Genomic DNA, 25568 nt, shown 5'->3' on the forward strand with positions numbered 1-25568 from the left:
CCACACTGGCTATCATAATCAAATTGTAATATTTAGCTTACAGATTAGGGAGCCGGCTGCAGTTTCAAATAGTCAGCCATCAAAATCCTTTTTAAACAGCCTTTTACTTTGACTTTGCAGCTATCTGTATGGTCTGTCTGTTATCTGCTCAGTGCTCTAGCTGGCAGGTCTTGAAATAACATTATATGCATGTGTGTGTTCAGGGGGTTCTTAGAGGGTCTCTCAGTTGCGTGTGAGATAAAGAGGTTTTACTGCTTATTACATGCTTTAAACCGTTTCCAGGCAGATTTTTCTAATACAAGAATATATTAAGCAACAAGCGTGCAAGGTTTATGGGGATTGGCAGAAATATTTGCAGAAATGGAGTAAGTTTAAATTAGTTTAAAATCCCATGAAAATTAAAATTATTGTGTTTTTGTTACTTTAGAATGAGCCTTTTATATGTATTTGGAAGTAGGTCATCTTCCTCAGAGGCAACGTTTGTACAGTAACCCAGAACAGACAAACCAAACACTGACTCTAGAGAGGACCTTTCACATTTTTCACAAGTTTTGCAACCACCCACCATTCTTTTTCATGCTGGGGGGGGGGGGGGGCATGGAGGAATGAAGGAGGGGTATTGAGTTGGTTGCAATCTACAACCTCACCACTGGATGTCACTAAAGATGATACACTTCATCTTAAAGTAACTTTCTTTTGAGCATAACTCATTGTTTCTGCATGGTTTCTCCTTAAACAAAAAAGAAGTAGAGGAATGTAAATGTAAATGCATGATGTTTTTTTTGTTGACGTGCTTCTTTGGCTTTCTAAGTCTAGCAGTTATGTTTTATTTTATTTACTTGTTCCTTTTTGACAGTGGACTTTGACAGTGGGTGTCGAGAGCTTGGCCTGATGGAGGAGAGGATTCACTAGTAATATAGGAGTGAATGACTCCCCCTTGTGATGAAAAGAGAAAACATATGAACACATTTCAAAGCAAAATGGAGTAAATATAGTTAAGAGAGTCAAATAGTCAGTCATTACATAAAGTCTAACATTATTTTTATTGTCTTGTCATGCATTGTGATGTGTTGTTGTGATACTTTGATTATTGTACCCATACCCTCCTATTTTCAAATCTCTCCTATAATTTTTCTATTCTCAACAGGTGAGTTAAATTTTTCTAGTGCATTACCTATCCTGTTACCCCCGATATCAATAATGTTAGCCTTTGGAACTCATAAAAATTTCATAAAAGTAACTGTGATACAGAGAAATGTATTATTCTTTGAAATGTGCTTCTTCTACCTTGTCTTCATCTTCTTCTATATGCTTGAATGGGCATTTATTAACTGTCTTTTTCTTTCTACTTTCACAATCTCAGGGTCACCCTGGGCCTCTTGGTCCTCAGGGATCCCAGGGCCCTCAAGGGAGACGAGGTGATCAAGGCATCCAAGGACACAAGGGCCAGAAGGGTGACCGTGGCAATAGTGGCATCATAGGTCTAAAAGGAAATGTGGTAAAGTATCCCTGTTTTTTAGTGTATAGTTGCTAAAAAATCCTCACAGTGACAGTTCTTTGTGTTTAATGTGGAATTATTGTTGCTCCACAGGGAATGACAGGCGTACCTGGGTTTTCTGGAAATGATGGCATTCCTGTAAGTCAGTAATAAGTAAGTAATGTTGATTCAATCTCTGCTTGCAGTGTATTCTGACTGTTTTGCTCTGCAGGGTCACCCAGGACAAGCTGGGTCCAGGGGGAGGCCAGGTGCAGATGGTTGTAATGGGACTCAGGGAGAGTCTGGGTTACCAGGACAAATTGGTTACAATGGCTCACCTGGTTTTCCTGTAAGTACAACTCTAAACCTGCCTTGATAGTGATTTGTCAAATGCAGAGTTTGATTTCCTGTTAGTGACTTCCTGTGTTTGTGTTTCCTCTCTCAGGGACAAGATGGCAGGAAGGGAGAGAAGGGAGACACCCTGGAGATGAGCGTGTTCATGGAGCGATTCAGGGTGAGACCTGGGGAGCAATAGTTCACATCAAATATGGTGTAGAGTTAAATTTAAAACTTAATATTGCTGCAGCAAAGTCATGTTGGTCTCATTAAATTAATTCATCTTTGAATATCTTTCCACAGGGAGATCCAGGCACACCAGGGGTCAATGGAATATTTGTAAGACATATTATTTAAATATTTGATACAGTATACTGATCATATTTATCAGATTGTGGTTATTACATGTAATATTCGTGATTATTATCATTATTTTGATGATGAAATACTAACTTCTCCATTTCCTTATACCAACAACTTATCTTAACCTTACTTTCCCTCAATTGCAATGTTTTTCTGTACTATCTTTCTTTGATTTTAACAGGGGCCTCAAGGAGACCGAGGATGGGAGGGTAACAGAGGCTTCATAGGACCAAAAGTAAGTGTGTATATTTGTGCATTTGTTCAGGTTTTATTTGAAATTCTTGAAGCCCAGTCATTATGATGCACAGTGCTTATTAGGATCCCATTTGTGTCCTCTTCTAGGGTCCCCCAGGGCCTCCAGGTCCCAAAGGACAAAAGGTAACTTAACAGCAATATAGTTGATGCAATATATAATTTAATTGTGGTGTGTGACTGTGTAAATACTATATAAGATGTTATCTTACACTGTGCTCAGCATGTGACCCATGGCAAATGGGAGTTTGAATTTATGAATGCAGCTTATAGTCTTGTGTTTTTCTGGACAGGGCACTATGACCCATTTGCTTAAGGGACTCAGAGGAGACAGAGTGAGTGACCTTGTTTATCAAATGCATCACTAATAGATATTAGTCAAGTCTGTTTTCTGTTTTTGTATGAAAAATCCAGATTTTATTTAAGTCACAAATCATATCCTTCATTTCCATTTGAGGTCTATATGTGTACTTTCCCACGCCATGATTTGTTTTTCTCTGGACTGGCTGACTTTTGTTGCACTTCCTACTTTTCACCACAGGGGGAAATCGGACCACCAGGGCCTCCAGGAAACTCTACTCATTCTCTCATTCTGGTCCCCTACGGACCCCCGGTCTGTACCTCAACAAAAATGTATTCATTAAACCTACTGTAATGAGATTAGTGTCAACATTACTGACATGTGTACCCCTCTACTTTCATTATTTTAGGGACCACAAGGAATGAAGGGTCTGAAAGGAGAATTAGGAGATCCGGTATGTGGTCACTCATGGTTGATCATACACATTTCCTCACATGTGTAAGCTCACATTAACACACATACACCACAAAATGCTATTTCGTCTGTTGATCTTTCTCCTTTTTTGTTGATTTATCTCAGGCTGACAACAAAGGAGAAAAAGGTGTTATGGGATTCCCTGGACCACGAGTGAGCACATGCACATTTCTACATATTTAGCTAAACTCTGTCCTCTATCGCTGATAAGTTAATTTTATGTACTGTATTGGATGCTCTTCTAGGGACCCTCTGGTGCAAATGGGAGGCATGGACCAAGGGTATGTTTGTGTGAAAGATGTCAGATTCTGCAACATCACTGTATTACCTAATGAAGTGTTATTTTAAAACGTAATCATCAAAAACTCTCTTTCAGGGGGATTCTGGTGAACAAGGTTCAATAGGTAGAGATGGTCCTAAGGTGAGAAAACAGCTGAGTGTGACCAATAATCATGAGTTATGTATGCAAACTTTTCCTAATTGACTGACATAAAATATGTTCACTCAAATCCACACTAAGCATGCCATAGATAATCACAAGTATACATATAAATCAAACAACAAAAAGTCACTTCATTGAGTTTCATCTCATTATGATTAAACAAACACTATAAATTCACTGTATTTATGTGTTGAAATTTTAGTGTAATGCTTTTTTCACCAGCTGAAAGGACAATGAAAAATAAAGTAGATCCCCAAATTTTCAAAAATGCCAAATGTGTGAAGCTGAATTTCGGGGAAATGTGTGTAAAATTATGCAGGACATACGGAATATTTCCATTTGATGTAAAGGTTGCAATATTTCACTCAGCATCATATAACGTCAATTGAGTGTTGGAACATGCAGTTACAGAATATATGTGTGATTCTGTTAAACTGTAAGGAAGAAGTTGTATTTGTTTTTGGTTATTTTTAAAGAATTTGAAGAAATTTAAGTGAATGAAGAGGTTAGGAGTTAAAAGTAAAAAGGCATTACAAACCAGTTCAAACCAATAAGACTTCATTTTAAATTCGACTGGAGATTCCACAGTTTCCAAAAAATACCATCATGTGTGGAATGTTGAATGTTCAATAAATGTGTACAAAATGAGCCACGGGACATCTGTAATATTTCCATTTGAAGCAATAAAAACCTCTCTGTGTACACACCATACAGCTTTAACAGGGTTTCATATAGTCAGTAATTCTGAGGACATGTTTCAGTTAACATGATTACTTTCCTCAGAAACTGGTCAGTGTAAGTAAGAAGTGAACCTGCAGCCACCAAATACTGTATTGCTGACATCTAATTTGTGTTTCAGGGAGTCAGAGGTGATGCAGGAGAGCTGATTACATCAGGATCCCTTTGGCCTGGGTCTCCAGATGGTGAGTTGATTAAAAGCAGGGAAACAGTCCAAAAATCAGAAACAAAACTAAAATGGTTTAATTCTAAGATGAAACCACTTTGCTTGAGAAATGGTAACATGTACAAAGTAGTAATCACTTGAAATGAAACTCCGCAGAGAAAAGTCTAATTACTCAAGTTCAACTTTAAAATCATAACATTCTGTTGTTATCTATTTCTATTAAGCAGTCAGAACAGTCAGAACTAACTTAAAAGCCTATACTTTATTACACTGGTACATGAGGATGAATTAAAGCAGTTGCAGAAAATATCTATAATGTCCAAGCAATAGCTGTCTGGAACAATATGAATTTACGTGTCGAACAGATGTTAATAATTGTGTCTTCTATCGGTGCTTTGTCTCAATAAGCTGGTCTTCCTGGCCTCCCTGGTGAGCTGGGTCCACAAGGAGAAAGGGGCCCAATAGGAGACCAAGGCTCCCCTGGACCCCCAGGACGTCCCGCCTCTCACACACAGCAACAAGGTCTGTAAACCGAAGCAAAAAAGTCAGTCACACATTTAAAAGGAGTGTAGGAGAAAGTGTTTTGAGTAAAGGCGGTGGATCAGAAAAGAGTAACAACCAAGTGCCACCAAGAGCTGGAGGGATTACAGACAGAGTGGGAGAGACACTGGTTTCTTTATACACAAACCATCAATAAGTGTTTACATGACCCGTGGCTTTACAAAGATAAATGTAAATTGCAATAGATCTACAGTAAAACATACAAGACAAAAATACAACATCTTTTCAAACCCTTCACATCTCTTTTTCCAAAATGACGTTTTAGCTAAATGCCAAACATTTTAATTTATTTTTGTGTGTCAGTATTTGATTTCATAGGGCCATTTGGTTTCAAGGGAGACGCGGGGGAGAAAGGCCAACAAGGGGAACCAGGACTCCCTGCTGTCACTGCAGGACCCCCAGGCATCGATGGGCGCCCAGGGTTCAGGGGCCCCCCAGGTCCCAAAGGAACATGTGAGTGAGAGAGTTGCTTTGACAATTTTAAACTAATGTTTTAATATTTTATCTACCTTTTTTTTCTTAAATGTCTCTTTTACATGTTGTATTTCAATCTGTGTGTCAATAGGGGAAGAGTTCTTCAAGGGGGCTCCAGGTGGGAGAGGAAGACCAGGCAATGCAGGCTTCAAAGGAATGAAAGGTATGTGTTTTTGCTAAAGAATAGTATATTATTTCTTAAATATATATTATTTTTTTATATATTATTTTTCTTAAAAAACATATGTCTTCTGGAGTATTTTCTCGTCACGTGTACTTGCACTTACCCCTTTCACACCAAAGCAGTTCCAGTGCTGGTGCTGGGCTGGTGCTGGTGTGAACCAGCTGAGAACCAGTTTGCTTTCCCACTGCTCAAGGTTCTTGCGGGGCCACGTAATGACGTACCAAGCCCTCATTAATGGAGCACAGATAACATGATTCACCATGACAACAGGAGAAACAAAGGGCTCAGTCCTCCTACTTCTCTCCAAAGGAGTTAGAAATATTAATAAATACATGCAGATGATGAGTATATATATATAAGAAAAAAGCAATACAGTAGCAGTAGCAAAAGAACATGAGCTGATGTGGCAGAAAATTACTGACAGTCAACAGTGAGTATTAATGAAAAAAAAGATAAATATTTTGTCTCGAGTGGTCGACTTATTCAACATTTCTGTGTATGTGTGTGTGCGTGGCACATTTAATATTCATGCAGACCGCAACAGGTACAAAACATAGGCCTACTTGGCAGCAACTGAATATGAAATATAAAAATATAACTCAAACAAGTAAGTATTCATTACAAGCTATTGTGGTGTTTAGCCTGCCCTAACTCATAAACAGCATTTAAATGCTACATTCAACATGTGATATATATTTCAGTAGTTCGTGGAATCTTCTAAGAAAAAAAGAAGCCATCCCAACACTGCCAGTATTTAATATTGTCTATTTGAAAGCAACACCTATGCCTTTATACATACAACACTACAAAAGTGTAAACGTTTCAGTGCAAGAGTCAAATTTAGTTTTATTTAAAAATATTTATGTTTGGGCACTTTCACCTTAATTTAACAGTAGCTAGTATAGAGAGAAAAAAGGTCCTCACTGGTATCGAACTAGCGATACTGTCACTATGAAGCATGCGCAGTAACCACTTGAATCAATCACCTTCAAATACTGCATCTGTGACAGCCCGACAGACGGTTCTGAACTGAGAGCATGTTCATGTGGTGTTGTACAGACGATACAAGGGCTGAGAATATTGTTCAGATAAATTATCGATTGTACAGAAAAATGGAAACACTCAAACAGAAAATCATCAGAGAATGATAAAACATTCCAGCAGGGTTCCATCACCCTCTGACGGAGATTTGTGCTTCGTATCAGTATTAACTGACTCTTTAAGAAAAGGACACACCATGTCTGACACCTCCTTCAGTCTGCGGGCTTCAACTAAAAAGGAGGAGAAACTCAGGGTTACTGTAGTTGAAGAAAACTTGCCAGCGAGCAGGTTAGGTTCACGGAGTATGTTGCCAGGGTAACATACTGAACTGGCTTTGTGAAACCGAAAAAACAGAATTTTCTTCATCTCAGGGTTAACTAACTCACCAACTTTAGTTTTCACTAAACCTGCTTTCTGAAACAGGCCCCAGGTTATGTTCACAGAGTCAGCTGCCATGGTGACTGACTCAGAGCTTCAGTTACCTCTCTTTCTGGAACGGATAACACTGAGTTTCCCTCATCTCAGGGTTAACTTACTCTGAGTTTTCCATATAACCCGCTTTCTGGAATACCCCCCTTATCTATTCACCACGCGGTCTTGTTTGTTGTGGTTGGTCTCAATAACCCCGCCCCCTGCCCATAACATAAGCGGTTCTTTCTTCTAGTACAGCAAAGAACTGGTGCTGCTCTGGAACCAGTTTTTCTGGCCCGGAGCCAGTTCTTTGTGTGAACAGGAAAACAGGTTCCAAATTAAGCACTGGCCCCGAACTAGCACTGGAACTGCTTTGGTGTGAAAGGGGTATATGTGGCTAATCTGTGGCTGGTGTGTGCATTTAGGTGATCATGGGGAATGTGCGTGCACTGTCGTGAACTCTCTACCTGGGCCACCTGGCCCTGCCGGTGAAAGTGGTGACGCTGGGATGACTGGAGAGTTTGGTCAAGAGGGTGATTCAGGAGATCCAGGTCCCCAAGGAACGGACGGGTTCCCTGTAAGAAAAATAAAGTTGCATAACATCTATATTCATTTTTTCCACTCTTTTCATTTTAAGCCCTTCTTAAACTTTTTCTAATGTCTTGCAGGGATTTCCTGGGCTCAGAGGTGTGCCAGGTCCAAAAGGCCAGAAAGGTGCCTTAAGTGTGGCCACACAGAAAGGTGCAGTGTACCTGTTAACTTATCTCGTTTCAGATCAGTACCAGGACTACAGGTGGGCCAGGAAACAAACACTAACTTCTGCTGTGTGTGTGCATGCTGTATGTATGTGTGTGGTTGTGTGGCACTTGTGATCTCCACAGGATATTCTGGAGACCAAGGGGTTCCTGGGCATGATGGTGAGTTCGGAGCACCGGGTGCCCCAGGCCTAGATGGCCAGTCCGGTTTCCCTGGCAACCGAGGTCTTCCAGTGAGTCCACCAATCCTCTCGATAAAAGCAGTTTGATGTTGTAAATTACCTGTCATGTTTGTGTTCATTTCAGTGACTAAGTAATTGAAATCAACAAAATTAGTGTTTAAATGTCTTTTCATTTTCCTGCAAAAATAAATTCTAATCCATGAAAACGTTTTTGTGCATTAGAGTTTCATCATAATATGATATTCTCTTCTATACTTTTCACACCTCTTATGACAATGACAAGTTCTACAGTTGGTTGAGTTTTTTGGTGTTTTTGCTTTGCGTTTTTGTTGTTGTTGTTTAAATATATTTATTGGTTTTACAGAAGTCCTGAAAGGCAAGCAAGATTTTTTTTTCTGGAGATCCAATTTCTAACTCTGATCAAAATTGTTCTCTCTCCTGTGATTATGACTCAGGAACAGGTGAGAAAAGGGTTTCTAAGTTCCTTAATTTTTTTCACCTGTGGAACAAGTAAAAAACAACTTTAAAAAAGTTTTGCCAGGATCTTTTTTTCCCCTCTTTTTTCATTTGTGAAAATAGATAAAAAAGGTGTGCGTCAGTTTTTTTTTTTAGGGGTTTGTTGTTGTAATACCCATTTGTGTCACAAGAGGGCACACGGGTACCACTACAACATGTTCTAAATAGGCCTGAAAGCATTAATGTTTTCTTTTTGGTAAGTTTTCATTTCTTTGTTAGCAAGTTTTTTTTACCTTCGTGTCATGTCTTTCTCTTGTCTAGAAATCAGTGCTAATCTGCCAATCTGACATTAGCCGTTAGCCTGCTAGCTATGGCACAATAAATTGTGCTAACACACAATATAATTAATTATATGTGCATTATGCTTAGAATGCATTGACAAATTAAAACTCACCAGGCGGAAACCATTAATGATTCCAGTCCTATTTAGAACTGCAATGCTTTTTACAGCAACAAACACAACATTTCACGTGCTAAAACTTTTTTTCACCTGTTCTCGAATCATAAACACAGGAGAGAAAATAATTTAGGACAGACTTTGTAATGGGATCTCTGGAGAAAAAAACATCTCACTTGCCTCCTGTAGATTTTCTTTCTTTTTTTTTATACAAATAAAAACAAAAAAGTAAAGAGTAAAAACAAAACAGAAAAAATGAACAGAAACATATATGATATATACAAATATGTAACAAGTGCTACAGTATAATGATTGTGCTGGTTCGTATCAACAGGGAGATCCTAGGGGAGAACATGGAGACAAAGGTTACCCAGGTCTGCCTGGTCGACCTGGTGCAGCTGGTCTGAGAGGAGAACCGGGTCCAGTCATTGGAGGTGTCAAAGGCCAGCCTGGTTTACCCGGTGATGATGGCCTTGCAGGCTATCATGGAATCCCAGGAAGACCTGGCAGCCAAGGTTAGATGAAGCCAACTGTGGCCTTCCCCACTTCTATCTCATCAATCTCAATATGGTGTTGCTTATTTCCCCTTCAACGCTTAATTTCTTTGCAGGAATTGTATCTATTTTCACTCTACTAAGTGTTTCATTTTACCTTACCTCTCATATTATACGCTCTTTTTGTAATTTATTGCAGAGCAGCAACATGGGAATGAACAAATAATGGCCTGTGATTAAAAAAGAAGAAAGCATGACAAACATATCTTGCCATTTTATTACTGTTCTTCCTTCGCCTCCTGTTTCTCCTTGTTGCAGGGGCTGCATCCCTCAAACCAGCTACAGCCGAGTTTGTTTGAGATAATGCTTGTGCTTTTGTATAACTCTTGTTCCGAATGCTTCTCTCTTTCATTCTCTCTCATTTGCAATTGAAAGGCGGCTGTAGTGGGACAGGAGATGGAGGACAGGTGGATGTAACAGGTAGCTGGTATAATAATGTTTTCACCTTATAGCTCCCTTTATAACAACTCTGTTGTGCTTTGCACTGGATTATTTAATTTGTGAGCATGATGATTTTTAATTGTTTGAGACTCGAGTGCTATTGAAATACCAGTTAAAGATAATGACATGTTCTGAAGAACAATCCACGCTGGGCAACAGATAAAATCACGACAATAGTAATTTCTACACAGTCAGTTCTACATACAACCATAATGCTTTCCTAATGGTTTTTCTGTCATTTTGTTCTCAGGTCCTTGCATTGCTATTCCAGGACCTCCTGGGCTGCCTGGACTTCCAGGACCAATTGGATCATCTGGTATCCAAGGTAATATATCAGGAAATAAGTACTGAATGTTGCCTGTCAGAAATTTCTTTGAGTGTTTTTGATGCCCTGTGTGTATTTCATGAACCAACAGGCCTTACAGGCCAAAAAGGACTGCAGGGTCCATCTGGAACACCAGGAGGGAAAGGAGAAACAGGACATCAAGGTCGTGGTGGCCATCCTGGACCACCAGGCAAGAAGTGACAAGAAAACACACATGATCATTCCCAAAACACCTATTGGGCAATAGAATCAATCACACCTAAATATTGTCTTTAGTTTCTTTCATTAACCACTGTGATTCTCCAATACAGGTTTTTCTGGCCCCCGTGGAACCTTTGGGGTTCCTGGCAGCAAAGGTTCAGTGGGAAACCCTGGTTTGCCTGGTATGCCTGGTCGGAACGGGGCAGAGGGTGATAAAGGTGTTCATGGAGAAATCTTTGGGGCATCACATGGACCCCCTGGTGACCCAGGACCGCCTGGACTTCAGGGGGATAAAGGAGAGATTGGAGTTCCAGGAGAGGCAGGCTATCAGGGTGAGCCATGTTTCCATACTAACATTAGTTATTTATCACTTTGTGTTTGCCTTGTTGTCTTAAATAAAGGATCCGTGAATTTGAATTAAATGTTCTTATTCCTCCTTTCCTTCAGGAATGATTGGCATGCCTGGTATGATCGGTTTCAAGGGTGAGTCCGGCCCTTTCGGTCTGCAGGGGGAGCAAGGGAGGCCTGGGCCGGCAGGGAAGTATGGCTTCCCTGGTGATCCTGGCACAGCAGGTCCACCTGGGCCACTTGGCGCCACAGGACAACCAGGTTAGACGAGCAAATACACTGATACACTGTCTGTGGGAGTACCTACACAAGCACACTTGTTTCCTGTGAGAAGTGTCCTTATTCATGCTTCTTCCTTCTTGAATGTCATTCCTGCTCATCAGGTTTCACTGGAGTAAGGGGATCTGATGGGGACCCAGGCGCACCAGGTCCAATAGGACTAAAAGGGGTCCCAGGGCTATATGGAAATGATGGTATTGTTGGCGAGGATGGGTCACCAGGTGACCCAGGACAGATTGGTCACCTTGGACACACAGGACTTACAGGAATTAAAGGTTTGTTTTGACTTCACTTTTATAATATACTGCCAACAAAATGTTGAGTATAATGAAACATATGTAATTGCTTCTGGTGGTCCCACTGTCTTTTTCAGGAACCACAGGGTCTCCCGGCATGTCAGGTTTTGAGGGGATCAGGGGTAATTCAGGGCTGAAGGGCTTCAGTGGCGTAAAAGGAGAAACTGGATTATCAGGAGAAAATGGCCTTACAGGAGTGAAAGGTCAAATTGGAGAGAAAGGTGATTCTTCTATAAAAAAAAAAATTCTGGGATCCCAGCAGTTCATTTGTCTGCTGTATTATGTTGAGACTGTCACATAAACCTTTTAACTTTTTTTACTTTTCCTCATAACTGTCTGCCAGGTGAGCGTGGATTAATGGGACCACCTGGGGAGAAGCCTCATATCCCTCTCTATATGCTTGTTGACATGAAGGGACTCAAGGGAGAACGTGGAAATTTTGGAAACCAAGGTTTCACTGGGCCAAGAGGTGTGCACCTGCAGTCTGATATTAGCCATCACTCTTTCCTTCTCACATCCTCCGTCCTCTAACTTCCTCATATCCCCTACTTTTTTCCACAGGTGCTAAGGGTTTACCAGGTGTACCAGGCCTTGAGGGAACTCATGGTCTTCCTGGAGACCCAAGCAATGAGAAAGGTTACCATGGGGATCCAGGTGCACAGGGCCTGCCAGGGATAAAAGGAATGCCTGGCCTAACTGGAAATCGAGGAATCATTGGCTTTGAAGGAATGGATGGTAATAAGGTGAGTTGAGCCATACTGGGAAAATTCAGTGATCTTCTATGCTAATTATCATGCCTTAAGTTTAGATTAATCCACATACTCTGCCATCATTTGTAAAATTATACTACTGTTCTTGTGTAACTACATGTACTTATTTCTATTGGAACATCATATACAGAAGAGATGAAATATGTTTAATATTTTTGTTAACTTTTTAGGGAATAAAAGGAAGTCCTGGTGCCTATGGTGCAACAGGAGATAAAGGAAGGAAGGGAGTCAAAGGTACAGCCTCAAACTTAAACTTCAGCCATATGTGGATCTAGAGGATAACTATAAAAGGATTGATATTGAAAATACTTTAAGTGTTAGTGAATTTGGCATATTATTACAGGTGACAAAGGTGTCCGAATAGACCTACCAGGATCTCCTGGACCGAGAGGAGAGCTTGGTTTGTCAGGAGAGCCAGGTACAAACTGTAACTCATACCATTTTGTTTCTTCTTCTCTGGTGTTGATCTGCGCCAAATTAGAGGTTCAAGCTTGGCTGATATGAAATGTTTGATTTTCCCTTTATAGGTGAGAAAGGATTATTTGGACATATTGGGGATAGGGGCCCCTCTGGTTTTGATGGTATTGAAGGGAAAAGGGGAGAGCCAGGTGATCCAGGCACATCAGGATACACAGGTAAAAGACTCTCATTCACTTTGATATTATAAACTTTCCAAATAAAGGATGTCACATTGTTTTACATGTCAGTGTATATGTTGTAGCAGAAATACATTGTATTTGCTCTAACTCTTGTACACAATCGTGTATATTTTTTTGCAGGTTCAGACGGGCAGAGAGGAACTCCTGGAAACCAAGGTCAAAAGGGTTTTCCTGGAACACCTGGAAAAGAGGGGCACCCAGGTTTTCCTGGATTCCGAGGAAGCAAAGGTAACTGAATCATCGTTCTCGTCAGATTACATAAATACAAATGTTATCCATCATATTCATCCATCTTTTACATGCAAATGTGTGCAGGTTTCCCTGGCCTGAAGGGTCTTTATGGATTACATGGACTAAAGGGACAAAAGGGTATCTCTGGAACTCCAGGTATTTTACCATATTTTAAGTGTTCACAAAAACAAAACAAAAAAATGGTTTCTCTGTACACCTATTACTATTAGAATATACCAAAAGTTTAGCATGTAGTGGACAAAGGTTTGGTGTGCCATCAAATTCAGTTGGAGTTAACTTTACAGACATTGCTTGCAATTACAGATTTCAGATATAGACAGATACTTATTGAAATCATGGCCTGGTATATCTGTCAGGTAAAAACCATAGGAGTTTAACGTCTTGTTGTATTTTCACCAGGTGCGGATACTGTTGGACCAGCTGGGCAGCCAGGAGCCAAAGGAGATAAGGGAGAAAGTGGTGATCCCAATAACCAGCAGGGTGTTCCAGGCACATTGGGTTTAAAGGGCTTCCAGGGACCTCAAGGTTAGCCACTGTTCTTCTGAATAAGGTCCCCACCATCTAAGAAACCCAATAGGCTAAAAGAATAAGATTAAGACCACCTATTGTTTTATTTGTTCAGGTAATCAGGGTCAACCTGGACCAGCTGGATTCCGTGGCCCTCAAGGACAAGATGGGACCCAAGACAAACCAGGACACGCTGGAGACATTGGATATACAGGACCTAAAGGATACCAAGGTGAGAGTGTGTTTTAAAAAAAACAGAAACTAATGTCAAAAGTGCTATATTCCTTTGTCTCTGTCGGTTATATTGTTGTTCCGGTAAAATAAGAAGTTTACCTGTTGGAGCTGTGCTGGTCGTCTATAGCTATTCATCAAACATCTCACTGTGGCTGTTTCTGCTTGAACTGTTCCTCCCTGCATTATTTTCTAACTAATCCAACCAATCCTGTTAACAAAGTTCTGTTTATTCAGTAAGGAACATGTTTCATTTCCTGTAAATTCCTCACAATAAAAGTCTCCTGCTTTTAATATGAAGCAGTAAAGCAGAAAATGTTGGATTTTCATTTGAGGTTACTTAACATGACTGATACAGCTGCCCCTCAGCAGGCTTCCACAAAGCAGGCCAATCAGAACAAAGTGGGCTCATTGTGTAAACAGACAAGAGCTAAATATGTTTGTTAAGAGACAGAGACTGAACAGAGGGGCTGTATAAATGGCCAGTGTAGGATAAATGAGGATTTTCCGAACTATGCATGCAATCATACTCTAGTGGGGTCAAAAAATTAAAATATAGAGCTGGAAATGAACATAATAGGACCTCTTGAAAGAAATTACCGAACTGTTGTTTGTTGTTGGTGAGTTGTTCACCTTACCTACCCAGATGCATTTATTAAATCTGTCCCTAAATTGTTTGTGTCCCAGGTTTCCCCGGACCCAGAGGTTTTCCTGGTAAAGATGGCCCCTTCGGAGAAAAGGGTATACCAGGTTTAAATGGGTTTCCGGGGCTCCCTGGTAAGAAAGGATTTGCAGGAGACCCAGGTGAATTTGGATACAGAGGACCTAATGGTGTCTCAGGGAAGAAAGGTATGTATTAAATATTAAGATTTCACCAGAAAAAGCCTGTACCAATGGTGTGGTCAAATTACCACTGTATGCCAAATACCATTACTGTAATAGTGGGTCTTAAGGTAAATTAAACTCCCGATGTTATGTCAGACCATTGATGTCAAACAGGATGGTCAACTATTTGAACAATACAAAATATGATGTTTTACTGTATAATTGGAACAAATAATACAAAAATATATTGTGATATAGTCTCTTGAGATACAATATCTGGCATCAGTATCCTAACAGCATTCTCTTATGGGACTCTATGTCACTTATTACTTATGGCCTTTTAACTCCGGAACTGTACTACTTTCAGTTTAATCTTTTGCCATTTTAAGTGTTGCGATAACTTGATTACAACAAAACTTATTAGGAACTTGCTTTGGTGAACTCAAAGTGCAGGACAAACAGGCCACGTTTACAATTCAAGAGTCAAATAACCTATAGCATATTAGAAAACATACAATGCCACAAGATATTGCAAAGAAAACCATTAGCTAAAAACAAAATGATCATTACATTGTGAGTTTATCTTTGTTTCCCTCTTCTACTGATTGTTTTCTACTGTAAAGCACTACAAATGTTTTTGGCATTCAACTTATTATGATTTCTTGACCTGTAAAATCTTATAAATGTGTCTGTCTTTAAGCCCATACAGCTTGATAATATGATCAACAACTACCATCTGTGCACAGTCTTAATGTACTTTTGTCTTACAGGAGTGAAAGGAGAGCAAGGACTAATGGGAATTCCTGGTATTATTGGTTTTAATGGAGAAAGGGGACCAGTCGGTCCAAAAGGAAACACTGGACCCCCCGGTAAATTATAAACTTGTAGTGTACTGAGAGCTCATTAGCGATTATGTATAGTATATGTGCTCCATCTATGGTCATGATCCATGTGTGCTGCAGGCTCCCGTGGGTTTCCAGGCAACCAGGGTCCTCCTTCACTACCCATCAAAATTCCAGGAGAGAGGGGTCCCGTGGGACCACAGGGTATCCAAGGACCAAGGGGGGTCAAAGGAGAAGCAGGGCCAACGGGACCCCCTGGGGACTCAGGCTTCATGGGACCCATTGGGCAGAAGGGCATGCCTGGGATTAGTGGCAGACCAGGAATACCTGGTTTCCGTGGAGAGGTTGGATTTAAGGGCCACCCTGGTCTGCAAGGCATGGAAGGTGCGTCTGACACTGTGGGGCAGTAAAGGATTAGGATTAAAGGATTTTAAAGTAGGTGGAGATTCAGGCGGGAAACCAGTCACCACAAGAGTTTTTATTGTTATTGTATGTGAAAGTTGGTTAAGCGCAGAGAACTGAAAATGATTAGCGGGGACCTGAGGACTGGAGAGTTTTGGATTGATTGATTGATAGAGATTTATTTTCGAACATGTGTAAAAAAAAATATATATATATAACAATTTGTACATACAAAAGAAAGAAAGAAAAAAAAAAAGAATCATATGAAGTGCTGATATATAACCAAACACTGCACATTGTTCGAAAAAGGAATGGGAAGAAGTGCAATACTTTTTTAGTTTCCCACCCCTTTTTAACTACTCTTCATTTTGTAACCACACAGATATCCCAACTACAATACAATACACCCACACAAACACACACTGCACACACACCTCCCAAACATCTACACAAATACATACTCACAAAAACAAACATACACCACATACATATCCCCGTAAATACAAATACAGACATACAGCTGGAGTTCCTCCAAGGTCTTTTTGTATTATTATTAATTATCTTAGCCGCTGTTACCAGGGTTTAAATACAGTTCTGAAAGCTTTTTGCCACATGCATGTACTGCTGTTTGTACAGTATGTGTGGATGTGTAATATAAATTAAACTAAAACACTCTTCTGAATTATTCTTCAATAGGTCACCGTGGAAAACCTGGTGTCACTGGGTTGCCTGGTATGCCTGGCCGCAGCGTCAGTGTGGGTTACTTGTTGGTTAAACACAGCCAATCAGAACAGACACCCATGTGCCCTGTTGGTATGTCTAAACTGTGGGATGGATACAGTATGCTGTACCTCGAGGGCCAGGAAAAGGCCCACAACCAGGATCTTGGTAAGTCAAGATGAATGCTTAAATTGTTTGTTACAGGGATTGGAAAATAATCAGTTAAGTATATGCCAGTGTGTTATTGTTATACAGCCTTAACAGGATGCCATCAGGAAAACATTCTCAGATTGAATGTCTCTGACATTGTGACCCAAGACGATGCAAAATTTCATTTGGGGGCATTCAGTTTCAGGACAATGTTGATTGATTGGCTTTAGAAAAGGACAGACTTGTTTTGCATGGAACGAACTGTCTTATGGTCATTTCTTGTGTACTGTGTGAATGCTGACAGTGTCTTCAATTGTGATAGACTTGTTTCTGCTGCTTGTTCTCAATCTAATTTAATTGTGCATGTCAGCACTAGCCTGTTTGTATCATTGACTTTTAATCAATTAAATCAGATTTGTCTGTAAATGAATCAAAGCTACATAAGGGGCAGAAAGAACAAGAACAACACAGTTTAATCTGAAGATTATGTTATAAATATTCCCAAAATACAAATACAGTTTACCTTTTACTCAAAATAATCAGACAAAACTTATTTAGTGCTGCTTTTAATGCAGTTGGTGAAATACAATTACACAGACTGATTTTCCAACAGCATCCTATTTCCAAAGCAGGAACTACTTTGTTGTGCTACAGGCAAGTTGAACAGATGTTCAGAAAAACATAGCTCACCTTTGACCATCTTTTAAAGAAAAATAAAAAACTGTTACCTTAAATGATTGTGTTTAAATATGTTTTAACATAATCCACCTTTCCATAATCCATACCTATGTTCTCATCTTCTAAAATTACTCTTGTATGCATTGTGTAAAATCATTTTGATTTGACTTAGTCTATGAAATGTACTATATTAATAAATATGCCTTGCCTTTTAAAAAAAGTTTTATCTGGTTGTTTGTCCCTTTTAGGTTTGGCAGGATCCTGCCTCCCACGGTTTAACACCATGCCCTTCCTCTACTGCAATCCTGGAGACATTTGTTACTATGCCAGCAGAAATGATAAGTCATACTGGTTGTCAACAACGGCTCCTCTTCCTATGATGCCTGTAGTAGAGGGAGACATCAAGCCATATATCAGCCGCTGCTCAGTATGTGAGGCGCCATCAGTTGCCATAGCAGTCCATAGCCAGGACATCACTATCCCACAGTGTCCTGTAGGTTGGCGCAGCCTGTGGATCGGCTACTCTTTCCTCATGGTGAGTTCAGATAGAAAATGTTTGTCTAACAAGATCAAAATGAAACTTGATAAATGCCCATGCCTCTTAACTCCCTAACACACAGTTTCTGTACTAAAACTGTGGTCTTGATTATTTCTTATTACACAAAGCTCCTCCAGAGCCACATATTCAAAATTCAAAATTACTTTATTTATGTTTTTAATTGTGGAGCTCTATGGCATGGAAGAAAAATACATAAAAACAGGAAAAAAAATGTTTGACTTCTAACCTGCCTCACTTTACCTTTGTCCCCATAGCATACTGCAGCAGGAAATGAAGGTGGGGGTCAGTCCTTGTCATCGCCTGGCTCCTGCCTGGAGGATTTCCGAACAACACCATTCATAGAGTGTAATGGGGCCAAAGGCACATGCCACTACTTTGCTAACAAGAACAGCTTCTGGTTAACCTCCGTAGATCAGTCATTCCATACTGATCCTACAGCAGAGACGCTCAAAGCAGGCCAGCTCCTGTCACGCATCAGCCGTTGCCAGGTCTGCATGAAGAACTTGTGAAAGACACTACAGTAACACTGACAAAAAGAAAGTTGTTCCATTGACAGTGGTCTAGTGTCATCTCTCTAATCATGTGCTAAACCAATCAGCAAAGGGGATCTGAAATACTGACATAGATCAATGTGAATGGGAAGCTTTTTTCCCCAAGCCACAGAGCTCAGACATGCAATGACTGTTTGCCGCCTTGAGTTTCGAGTGAAAAGAGCCCCACTGTAGATAAGACAGAAGCCCCATAATGAAGTCAGCAGGATTATGGGAAAACTAGTATTTTGTATGTTAAATGTGGATTGGTGCTTACTGTTAACTTATTACCTCAGCTACTATGACAGTTTAGAGACCGTACACTACAGCTGAACCAAAGATGCGCATGTGTATGCACTGCTTCAGTTTATTTACACATTGTCATTTATTAGGATGTACAGACCACCGTAAAGCCACTAACACTGCGTCTCAAGGAGGTAAAAGAATATGTCATTAGAGGTCTTGAACTATTGTTGGTTGATACTGTTTAAAGTACTATCCTGTTTTTATTCCATTGCTCTTACAGAACCTCTTTTTTTATAAAATGACATGTCTTTTCAAGTTGTTAATCTGTTTATGCATTTATCAATAACGGCAAATTTCTCTCTTCAGTTTTTTTTTTCAATTCTTCATACACCATATGTTCACACGATGCACTGATTCTTTGTATTTATATCCGCTGAATGAACTTGACCCCCTTCCCTTAAGAGTTTTAAATATATAAATATATATATATATCTTATCGAATAATGCCCACGTCACACTCATTTTCCTAAGTTACTAATGATTGAACCGCCACAATTTGCCAACCAGACAGATTGTAAACAGCTTGGATCAAAGGTCTGGCTGCAGCAAATCCTCCCTCCGGTCAGTGATCCTGGGTTAGATTAGAATATTTCATACAATTGAGAAAGTAGGCCAAAAGTAAACGCACTAGTTTGGAAATAAACAAACTGATTTTAAATTATACTGACATCATTTGTTTTCAATGTTATGTAATTACTATCATTTCCATAACGCGATCATGTCATTGAATTGTAAAGATTAAATGTTGTTTGTAATACTTCCTGTGTCATTTTATTCTCACAATCTTATCTTAATGTGACAGACCGCACCGACTGCAAAATAAAAATCTTTATTATGACAGCGTGTTTAAAAATTCAACAGGGGTGTTCACTATTTACACTCATTGAAAAGTCACAAATGTGCTGACAGAATATAAAAAGTATTAATGCTAATAATAGAGCATCAAAGTAGACAAAAATAAATGTGATTCAAGAACAATTTTACTATAATAAACACAGTGCAGTGTGCCACTCGAGTAACAATTAGTGCTGTAAAAATTAGTGATGTTCCAAAACATTAACAAATAGCAGTGTTTGACTTCTGATGTGTATTATTTGCCTACTGACTCATCTTTGGGATACTAGTGCAGTTTAGGTCATTGGAGTGGAAGCTTTCAAAGCATAGAGTGATAACAACACTTATTTCCCTTCCTTAGATTGAAACACTTAAAATGTCACGGGACACTACTATGCTTTTCAGTTTGATCATCCGTACATTGAAATACTTAAAATGTCACTGGACACTATGCTTTTCAGTTCGACCTTCACAGCATCAAGAACGTGTTTGTGTTAATTGCATGTGTGCGTTACTGGGAGGTCATTAATGCTATCCAGTCTCAGTCAAGGCAAAAAAGGTAGTACCATCACAGTATGTCATTTGGTGTTCAGAGCAACATGTTGATTGTCCTTTGTTAAAATAAGTCTCTGGTGGTGGCAGCTTCTCCACCCTCACATCCTAGCAGCAGGCAGATCTAGAACGCTTGCCGGTGGCCCCCCTGCACTCCTCCAGGTCTACTGTAGGAGACTCCTGGTTCTCATTTCTCTTCCTCAGGATAGAAGGCAGCACCAGATCAAACAGTGTCTCAAACAGAGTATTCACATTATACCCTGTCTTTGCACTTGTTTCAAAGCACATCTTCTCTGCGGGCAGGCTGTTCTTTTCATCCAGGCCTTTGTAGCGCAGTAATCTGCCATAAAAAGCTACTGCGTCCTCGTGAGTAACCTGTTGGTGAAGCATCAAGCCAGAGAGGGATGCAGGGGAGGCTGGGGGCGTGGGGCAAGCAGAAGGCACCTGTGGCTCTGTCTGGTCCTCCTCACAATCAGTCCGGTCCTCCGACACCACATCCGTCTCCTGAGGCAGCTGAGCTTTAGGGTCCGTGAGATCGGCCTTGTTGCCCACTACGGCGTAAATGCAGTCAAGGTTAGCGGTATCAGTCAGAGACAGGAAGCGCTCCTCCAGCTCAGCTAGGCTCTGCCAGTTGGTGACATCGTAAGTCAAGATGACAGCGGCTGCCCCTCGACAGTACATGGAGCCCAATCCATGGAACTGTTCGCGGCCTGTGGAGACAAGAAGGAGGTCAAGTGAGGCTCATTACCACACAGACTTAAAAACATCCACACTGTATGAGCAGCAGGGCAGAAGGATACAGAACAGAGAGAAAATGTGGCCGACAGTCAGCAGTTTGAAAACAGAAACAACCTTTGTTGCTGAAATATGCAAGATTCTTGAAAGGGCACATTGTGTAGTGTGTGAATATTTTTCCATTGAGGGCATCTCTTGGTCAATACTCAGTAGCTAGTTTATTAGGTACTGTACATCTAGCTAATGCGGTGTAATGCAATAAATCCTACTGTTTTAGATAGGTTTTACCTATTTTAGGTGTTGATTCACATTCACAGTTATTTTTGGAAAATTTTGTCCACCCATGTATGAATCATTGAGGATAGACTAAATATTAGAAGCTCCTCTTAATACAGCACAACCAACGATAGCCTCCAAAATTACCCTCAAGATAAATCAACACCTGTAAAAAGTGAACGAGGAATGTTTTTGGGGATTTTTTTTATGTAGTCTGTAAAATTTTTGGGAAAAAACATCTTCATTTCATCCGAGCATCAGTCCAAAACCAAAAAATGTACCTCCATATATATTATATGTTAAGTGCCTTGAATGACTTTTGTTGTAATTTGGCACTATATAAATAAAGATTGATTAATATGACAAAGAAATACAGCAAATCATCACATTTCAAAAGCAGGAACTAGTGAATGTTATGCGTATTGGCTTGAAATATGATGATGATGACAGACATGATAATCAGAAGTTGCCAATGCTGTCCATTCATTTTCTGTTGATCAACTAATTCATTATTGGCACATTTTTTCAGCTCTAATTGTAGCTAAGAATAAAATAATGATATAGATAGGAATGTATTGAGGATCTGAGTTGGAGGGTTTTTCTTTTTTTTTTTACACAGTAGAAGTTTAAGTGTGAGAAACAAGAAGCCTTCACTTACTCAGCCCTCATTCTGCTTATGGAAAGTACTACATCACGCAAGCTTGGAAATGACAAGTTAAATCACGGGGAGTCAAGTCTTCCTGTCATAGCTATGTCATATGACTAGTAAGAGGAACAGGGTAAGGGTAAGTTTAAATGTCTGCGTGGGGCTTTGAAACCAAACTGTCCAAACTGTAAAAGTGTGACATCAGTTGAAAAAATAAGCAGCAGACAGCCTGGTTTCACTGCGGTGAGCCAAACATCTGACAGATTTTAGAAGAACATTTCTAAACGGCCTCTCTTGGTCGCCTTCAAAATGACTCAGCGCTGACCCAGCGTTTCTCTACCACAGTGACTAAATCAAATGGACACAACGGCCTCCTGTCAAAGGTCATAGAAAAACGGAAAACACACAGGAAATGGCTTAGTGGTGACATGGCCGGCCTTTCCTTATCTCTGTGGCTCACCGACTCCACTGTGAATTGTGTATTTGCTGAAGAGGGTGTTCTGTAATTGATGTTTACCTCATACTGGAATGTGTTACCGTTATCAGCTTATTCATCAGCATTAACCCGACATAATACCTCACAGTGAACTTTTAGGCTCTTAAACAGCTTTGGGGTTAGTTAGAGACCAAAGAAGCAGAAGTTTGTACATGTATTGTATAATGACAAAAACCCCACTACTTCTTCTCTAACTATATTTTCTATTTCACTTTGACTGCTGAGGTGCAAATGATTGTTGCGACATGCAAATGAGAATTCAAATCCTTCAATTCAATTCAAATGATTTAAGATCTAACACGGTACAACTAAATACACATACTAGATGATTATGAATACACTGTTCTTCATCACTGACTACTTCACTCTCACTATCTATATTCTGCATTTTCAATCCATTCAACAAATAAAAAGTCCTAAGTCTCAATTTCTATAATGAAGGTGTTACCAGGTACAAAGCAGACAGACTGCTCTCCATGTAATTGCGACACTTTCATATACTGCTGACATGATTGGTGAATCATCAGTTTAGTTGGTCAGTAGTAAAATGGCAATATTTAGTTGCCAATTATTAAATTAATTTACAACTCTTTTGATAATTTATTAATATATATTTCCAAATTCTCTTTTTCCAGCTTCTCAGATGTGAAGAAGTTTTGGTTTATTTAGTCTTCTATGATCGTGTAAACTAAATATCTTTGGGTTATGGGCTGTTGGTAGGGACAAAACAAGACATGTGATGACATCATATGGACCAAACAACTAATTGATTCATTTAGAAAAAAATGGACAGATAAATCTATGATAAAAAAAATAATTGTTGGTTGCAGTCTTAGTCAACAGAACTAATCCAACTATAATCATTTAACTAACACACAGGTTCTCCCTCTGTCCAACATCATTATGTCAGTGCATTTGGTTTCTATACATCACTAGTCAATGGTAATTTGAGAGGCACATTCATCATTGTTTTTCATTCAACTTCAGATTAAACAATTGAAGTGGCTGAAAAAGTGTCTTGTGTTATTGCATTTGAAGATCAAATGACCCTCTCTGCTTAGTGATAAATATGATGTCATTTAGGCTACAGCACATAAACACAAGCTTATCAACTCATATGTATTTTTGGATTAACTATGTTATTTTAGAGGCTCTCCACTCAGAGACGAGTACTTGTTGCAATCATGATTTCTTTCCCACACATCAAGCACCGATTGTCATTTCTTATACCTCTTGTGTCAGACAGCTATTAACAGATTAAGAAAATAAGCTAATTGCTGTGTGTGTGCGTGTGTGTGTGTGTGTGTGTGTGTGTGTGTGTGTGTGTGTGTGTGTACTGCAGAACAACAATGGCAATTAGGTCAGATTAGTCAAATATTGAGCAATACAGCACAGGGTGTAGCACTGATTTTTTTCAGATGTGTGTTATTCAGCAAGCAGGACATATAAAGTAAAGTGCTGTATTATTATTTGCAGCATTATATATATTCTAATAAAACTATATTATGTCCATTGCTTGGTCCAGACCTTTAAATCCATCCACTCTACCAAGTCCAGTTGACTCATTAAGGGTAAAGAGTCTGATATTAGGCAATTCTATTCAGTTCATGAACAATAAGTGCAGAACTTTCAAATATTTGTTGAGCAATCAGGTGCCTGCATGGTGGGTGGTTTCCTGTCCTCATATGAACAAATCCATGACTAAATGACTCACACGGCTTCCAATCACGTCTCATCATGACCAAGTAGAATAAACTAATATTTTTATTATTTTTTCTATTATTTTTTATGTTTATAAATCAATACATTATTTTCTAATTAAGACTTTAATGCTTAACTCCGGATAATGTAAAAAGTAAATTGCAAATTTGAGTGACCAAAGTGACCAAAACTGAATGAGACAGTTCAGCCAGAAACTAAAAACTCAGTTATTGATTTTATACTGACATGAAGGCCAGAATGATAAATGAACTGTTCATTTTAGTAGACATATTATAGTTTTTAGTTTTTGGGTTTCATTTTTTAATCTTGTATTATGTATAAAATCATGTTTACAATCACAATTTAACTGTTAACCCTCCTTAGTGTTGAAGTGTTCTTTCAAGATTATTTTAAAAGGTACAATACTGTAGTAAGTGATTTTTAAAGGGAAATACAACTAAATTTCATATTTCATTTCAGATATTTTTTGGACTATCAGTTTATTTTTATCCTCTTTTCACCTGAGAAACTTTAAGTAACACTCTGCCTCAGCACTATATACTTCATCAGTGTTATGTGTGAGAATAACAGAATAGCATGAGGCATGTTTGCTGAGTGTCAGTGCTGCCAGCAGTACCCATAACACATGCAGCCTGCAGACTGAGCAGTCACATGCCAGTGATTGCCTCAGGTGGTGGAATCACGCGTTATCAGGTAAACACTGTTAGTAAAGTCACAGGAAGGAGACTTGATAAGGTTTTAAAATACATAGTAGAAGAAGTCTGTTGAAGGAGGTATTACCAGCAGTGTCCCATATTGAGATATTGTAAGGTCCCCACTGCTTGAGGAAAAACGCCCCTCCGACGGTGCTGATCGTGTCTTTGAACTTCTTCTCCGTGTACCTGTGGAGCAGCGACGTCTTCCCTACGTTCATGTCTCCCAGGAGAACTACCTTGACGTCGGGCTTCTTCATCTTCGACGGCTCGGGCATGATGCTGGTTCGTTTCCCACCAACGAGGGAGCTTTTTTTTTCTCTTTCTTTAATCCTTGAAAAAGAGACGCGGTCTAGCTGGTAAAACTCATTTTAGTCTACTGGTGAATTCCTGTTAAATGGGTCATTTTATGAACCAAAGTTGATCTGTGTCACAGCGGCCATATGCAGTGTTAGCTCACTCTCAAGTCTGATCTCAACTTCAAAAAGTAACTGAGGTGAAGCAGGAAGTAGGTGAGGAGCTAAAGAGCATTGACCAACCTCTTTACCCTGAGTTTAGCCTCTCAGGTTCATCCGCTGCCATTGCGCCGCCCCCGCTGGCATGTTGTTTTTCCTAGGATATCAAAGTCACGATACGACCTACTCTACTTCCGATTGGCTTATCCTTGTAT

General features: G+C 39.6%; 2 protein-coding genes across 2 annotated transcripts in view; one reads left to right on the forward strand and one right to left on the reverse strand.

The window, feature by feature from the left end:
* col4a2 (collagen, type IV, alpha 2) overlaps window positions 1-19702 on the forward strand; it is a 56458-nt gene extending 36756 nt beyond the window's left edge. Inside the window, exons 4-45 of the mRNA XM_053328264.1 lie at window positions 1364-1498; window positions 1592-1636; window positions 1710-1826; window positions 1923-1991; window positions 2117-2152; window positions 2358-2411; window positions 2519-2554; window positions 2970-3041; window positions 3139-3183; window positions 3309-3356; window positions 3449-3484; window positions 3580-3624; window positions 4505-4568; window positions 4958-5071; window positions 5414-5563; window positions 5676-5747; window positions 7646-7797; window positions 7889-7961; window positions 8102-8208; window positions 9405-9585; window positions 10000-10044; window positions 10316-10390; window positions 10482-10580; window positions 10702-10923; window positions 11039-11200; window positions 11323-11493; window positions 11592-11735; window positions 11858-11983; window positions 12076-12257; window positions 12455-12518; window positions 12628-12702; window positions 12812-12919; window positions 13064-13171; window positions 13259-13330; window positions 13595-13720; window positions 13818-13934; window positions 14621-14782; window positions 15529-15627; window positions 15721-15984; window positions 16699-16890; window positions 17799-18085; window positions 18364-19702. Of these exons, the coding sequence (XP_053184239.1) occupies window positions 1364-1498; window positions 1592-1636; window positions 1710-1826; window positions 1923-1991; window positions 2117-2152; window positions 2358-2411; window positions 2519-2554; window positions 2970-3041; window positions 3139-3183; window positions 3309-3356; window positions 3449-3484; window positions 3580-3624; window positions 4505-4568; window positions 4958-5071; window positions 5414-5563; window positions 5676-5747; window positions 7646-7797; window positions 7889-7961; window positions 8102-8208; window positions 9405-9585; window positions 10000-10044; window positions 10316-10390; window positions 10482-10580; window positions 10702-10923; window positions 11039-11200; window positions 11323-11493; window positions 11592-11735; window positions 11858-11983; window positions 12076-12257; window positions 12455-12518; window positions 12628-12702; window positions 12812-12919; window positions 13064-13171; window positions 13259-13330; window positions 13595-13720; window positions 13818-13934; window positions 14621-14782; window positions 15529-15627; window positions 15721-15984; window positions 16699-16890; window positions 17799-18085; window positions 18364-18618 (4806 nt within the window). The 3' untranslated portion in view covers window positions 18619-19702. The remainder of the gene's footprint in view (window positions 1-1363; window positions 1499-1591; window positions 1637-1709; window positions 1827-1922; window positions 1992-2116; window positions 2153-2357; window positions 2412-2518; window positions 2555-2969; window positions 3042-3138; window positions 3184-3308; window positions 3357-3448; window positions 3485-3579; window positions 3625-4504; window positions 4569-4957; window positions 5072-5413; window positions 5564-5675; window positions 5748-7645; window positions 7798-7888; window positions 7962-8101; window positions 8209-9404; window positions 9586-9999; window positions 10045-10315; window positions 10391-10481; window positions 10581-10701; window positions 10924-11038; window positions 11201-11322; window positions 11494-11591; window positions 11736-11857; window positions 11984-12075; window positions 12258-12454; window positions 12519-12627; window positions 12703-12811; window positions 12920-13063; window positions 13172-13258; window positions 13331-13594; window positions 13721-13817; window positions 13935-14620; window positions 14783-15528; window positions 15628-15720; window positions 15985-16698; window positions 16891-17798; window positions 18086-18363) is intronic.
* Window positions 19703-19773: 71 nt separating this feature from the next.
* rab20 (RAB20, member RAS oncogene family) lies at window positions 19774-25547 on the reverse strand. The gene is made up of 2 exons (XM_053329062.1): window positions 24987-25547; window positions 19774-21041 (listed from the first exon to the last, which is right to left on the reverse strand). The coding sequence occupies exons 1-2, from the start codon at window positions 25174-25176 to the stop codon at window positions 20440-20442; spliced, it is 792 nt and encodes a 263-aa protein (XP_053185037.1). The 5' UTR covers window positions 25177-25547; the 3' UTR covers window positions 19774-20439.
* Between the last annotated feature and the right edge of the window lie 21 nt (window positions 25548-25568).

This window comes from Scomber japonicus, chromosome 11, assembly GCF_027409825.1.
Source record: "Scomber japonicus isolate fScoJap1 chromosome 11, fScoJap1.pri, whole genome shotgun sequence".
In the NCBI taxonomy this organism is placed as follows: Eukaryota; Metazoa; Chordata; class Actinopteri; order Scombriformes; family Scombridae; genus Scomber; species Scomber japonicus.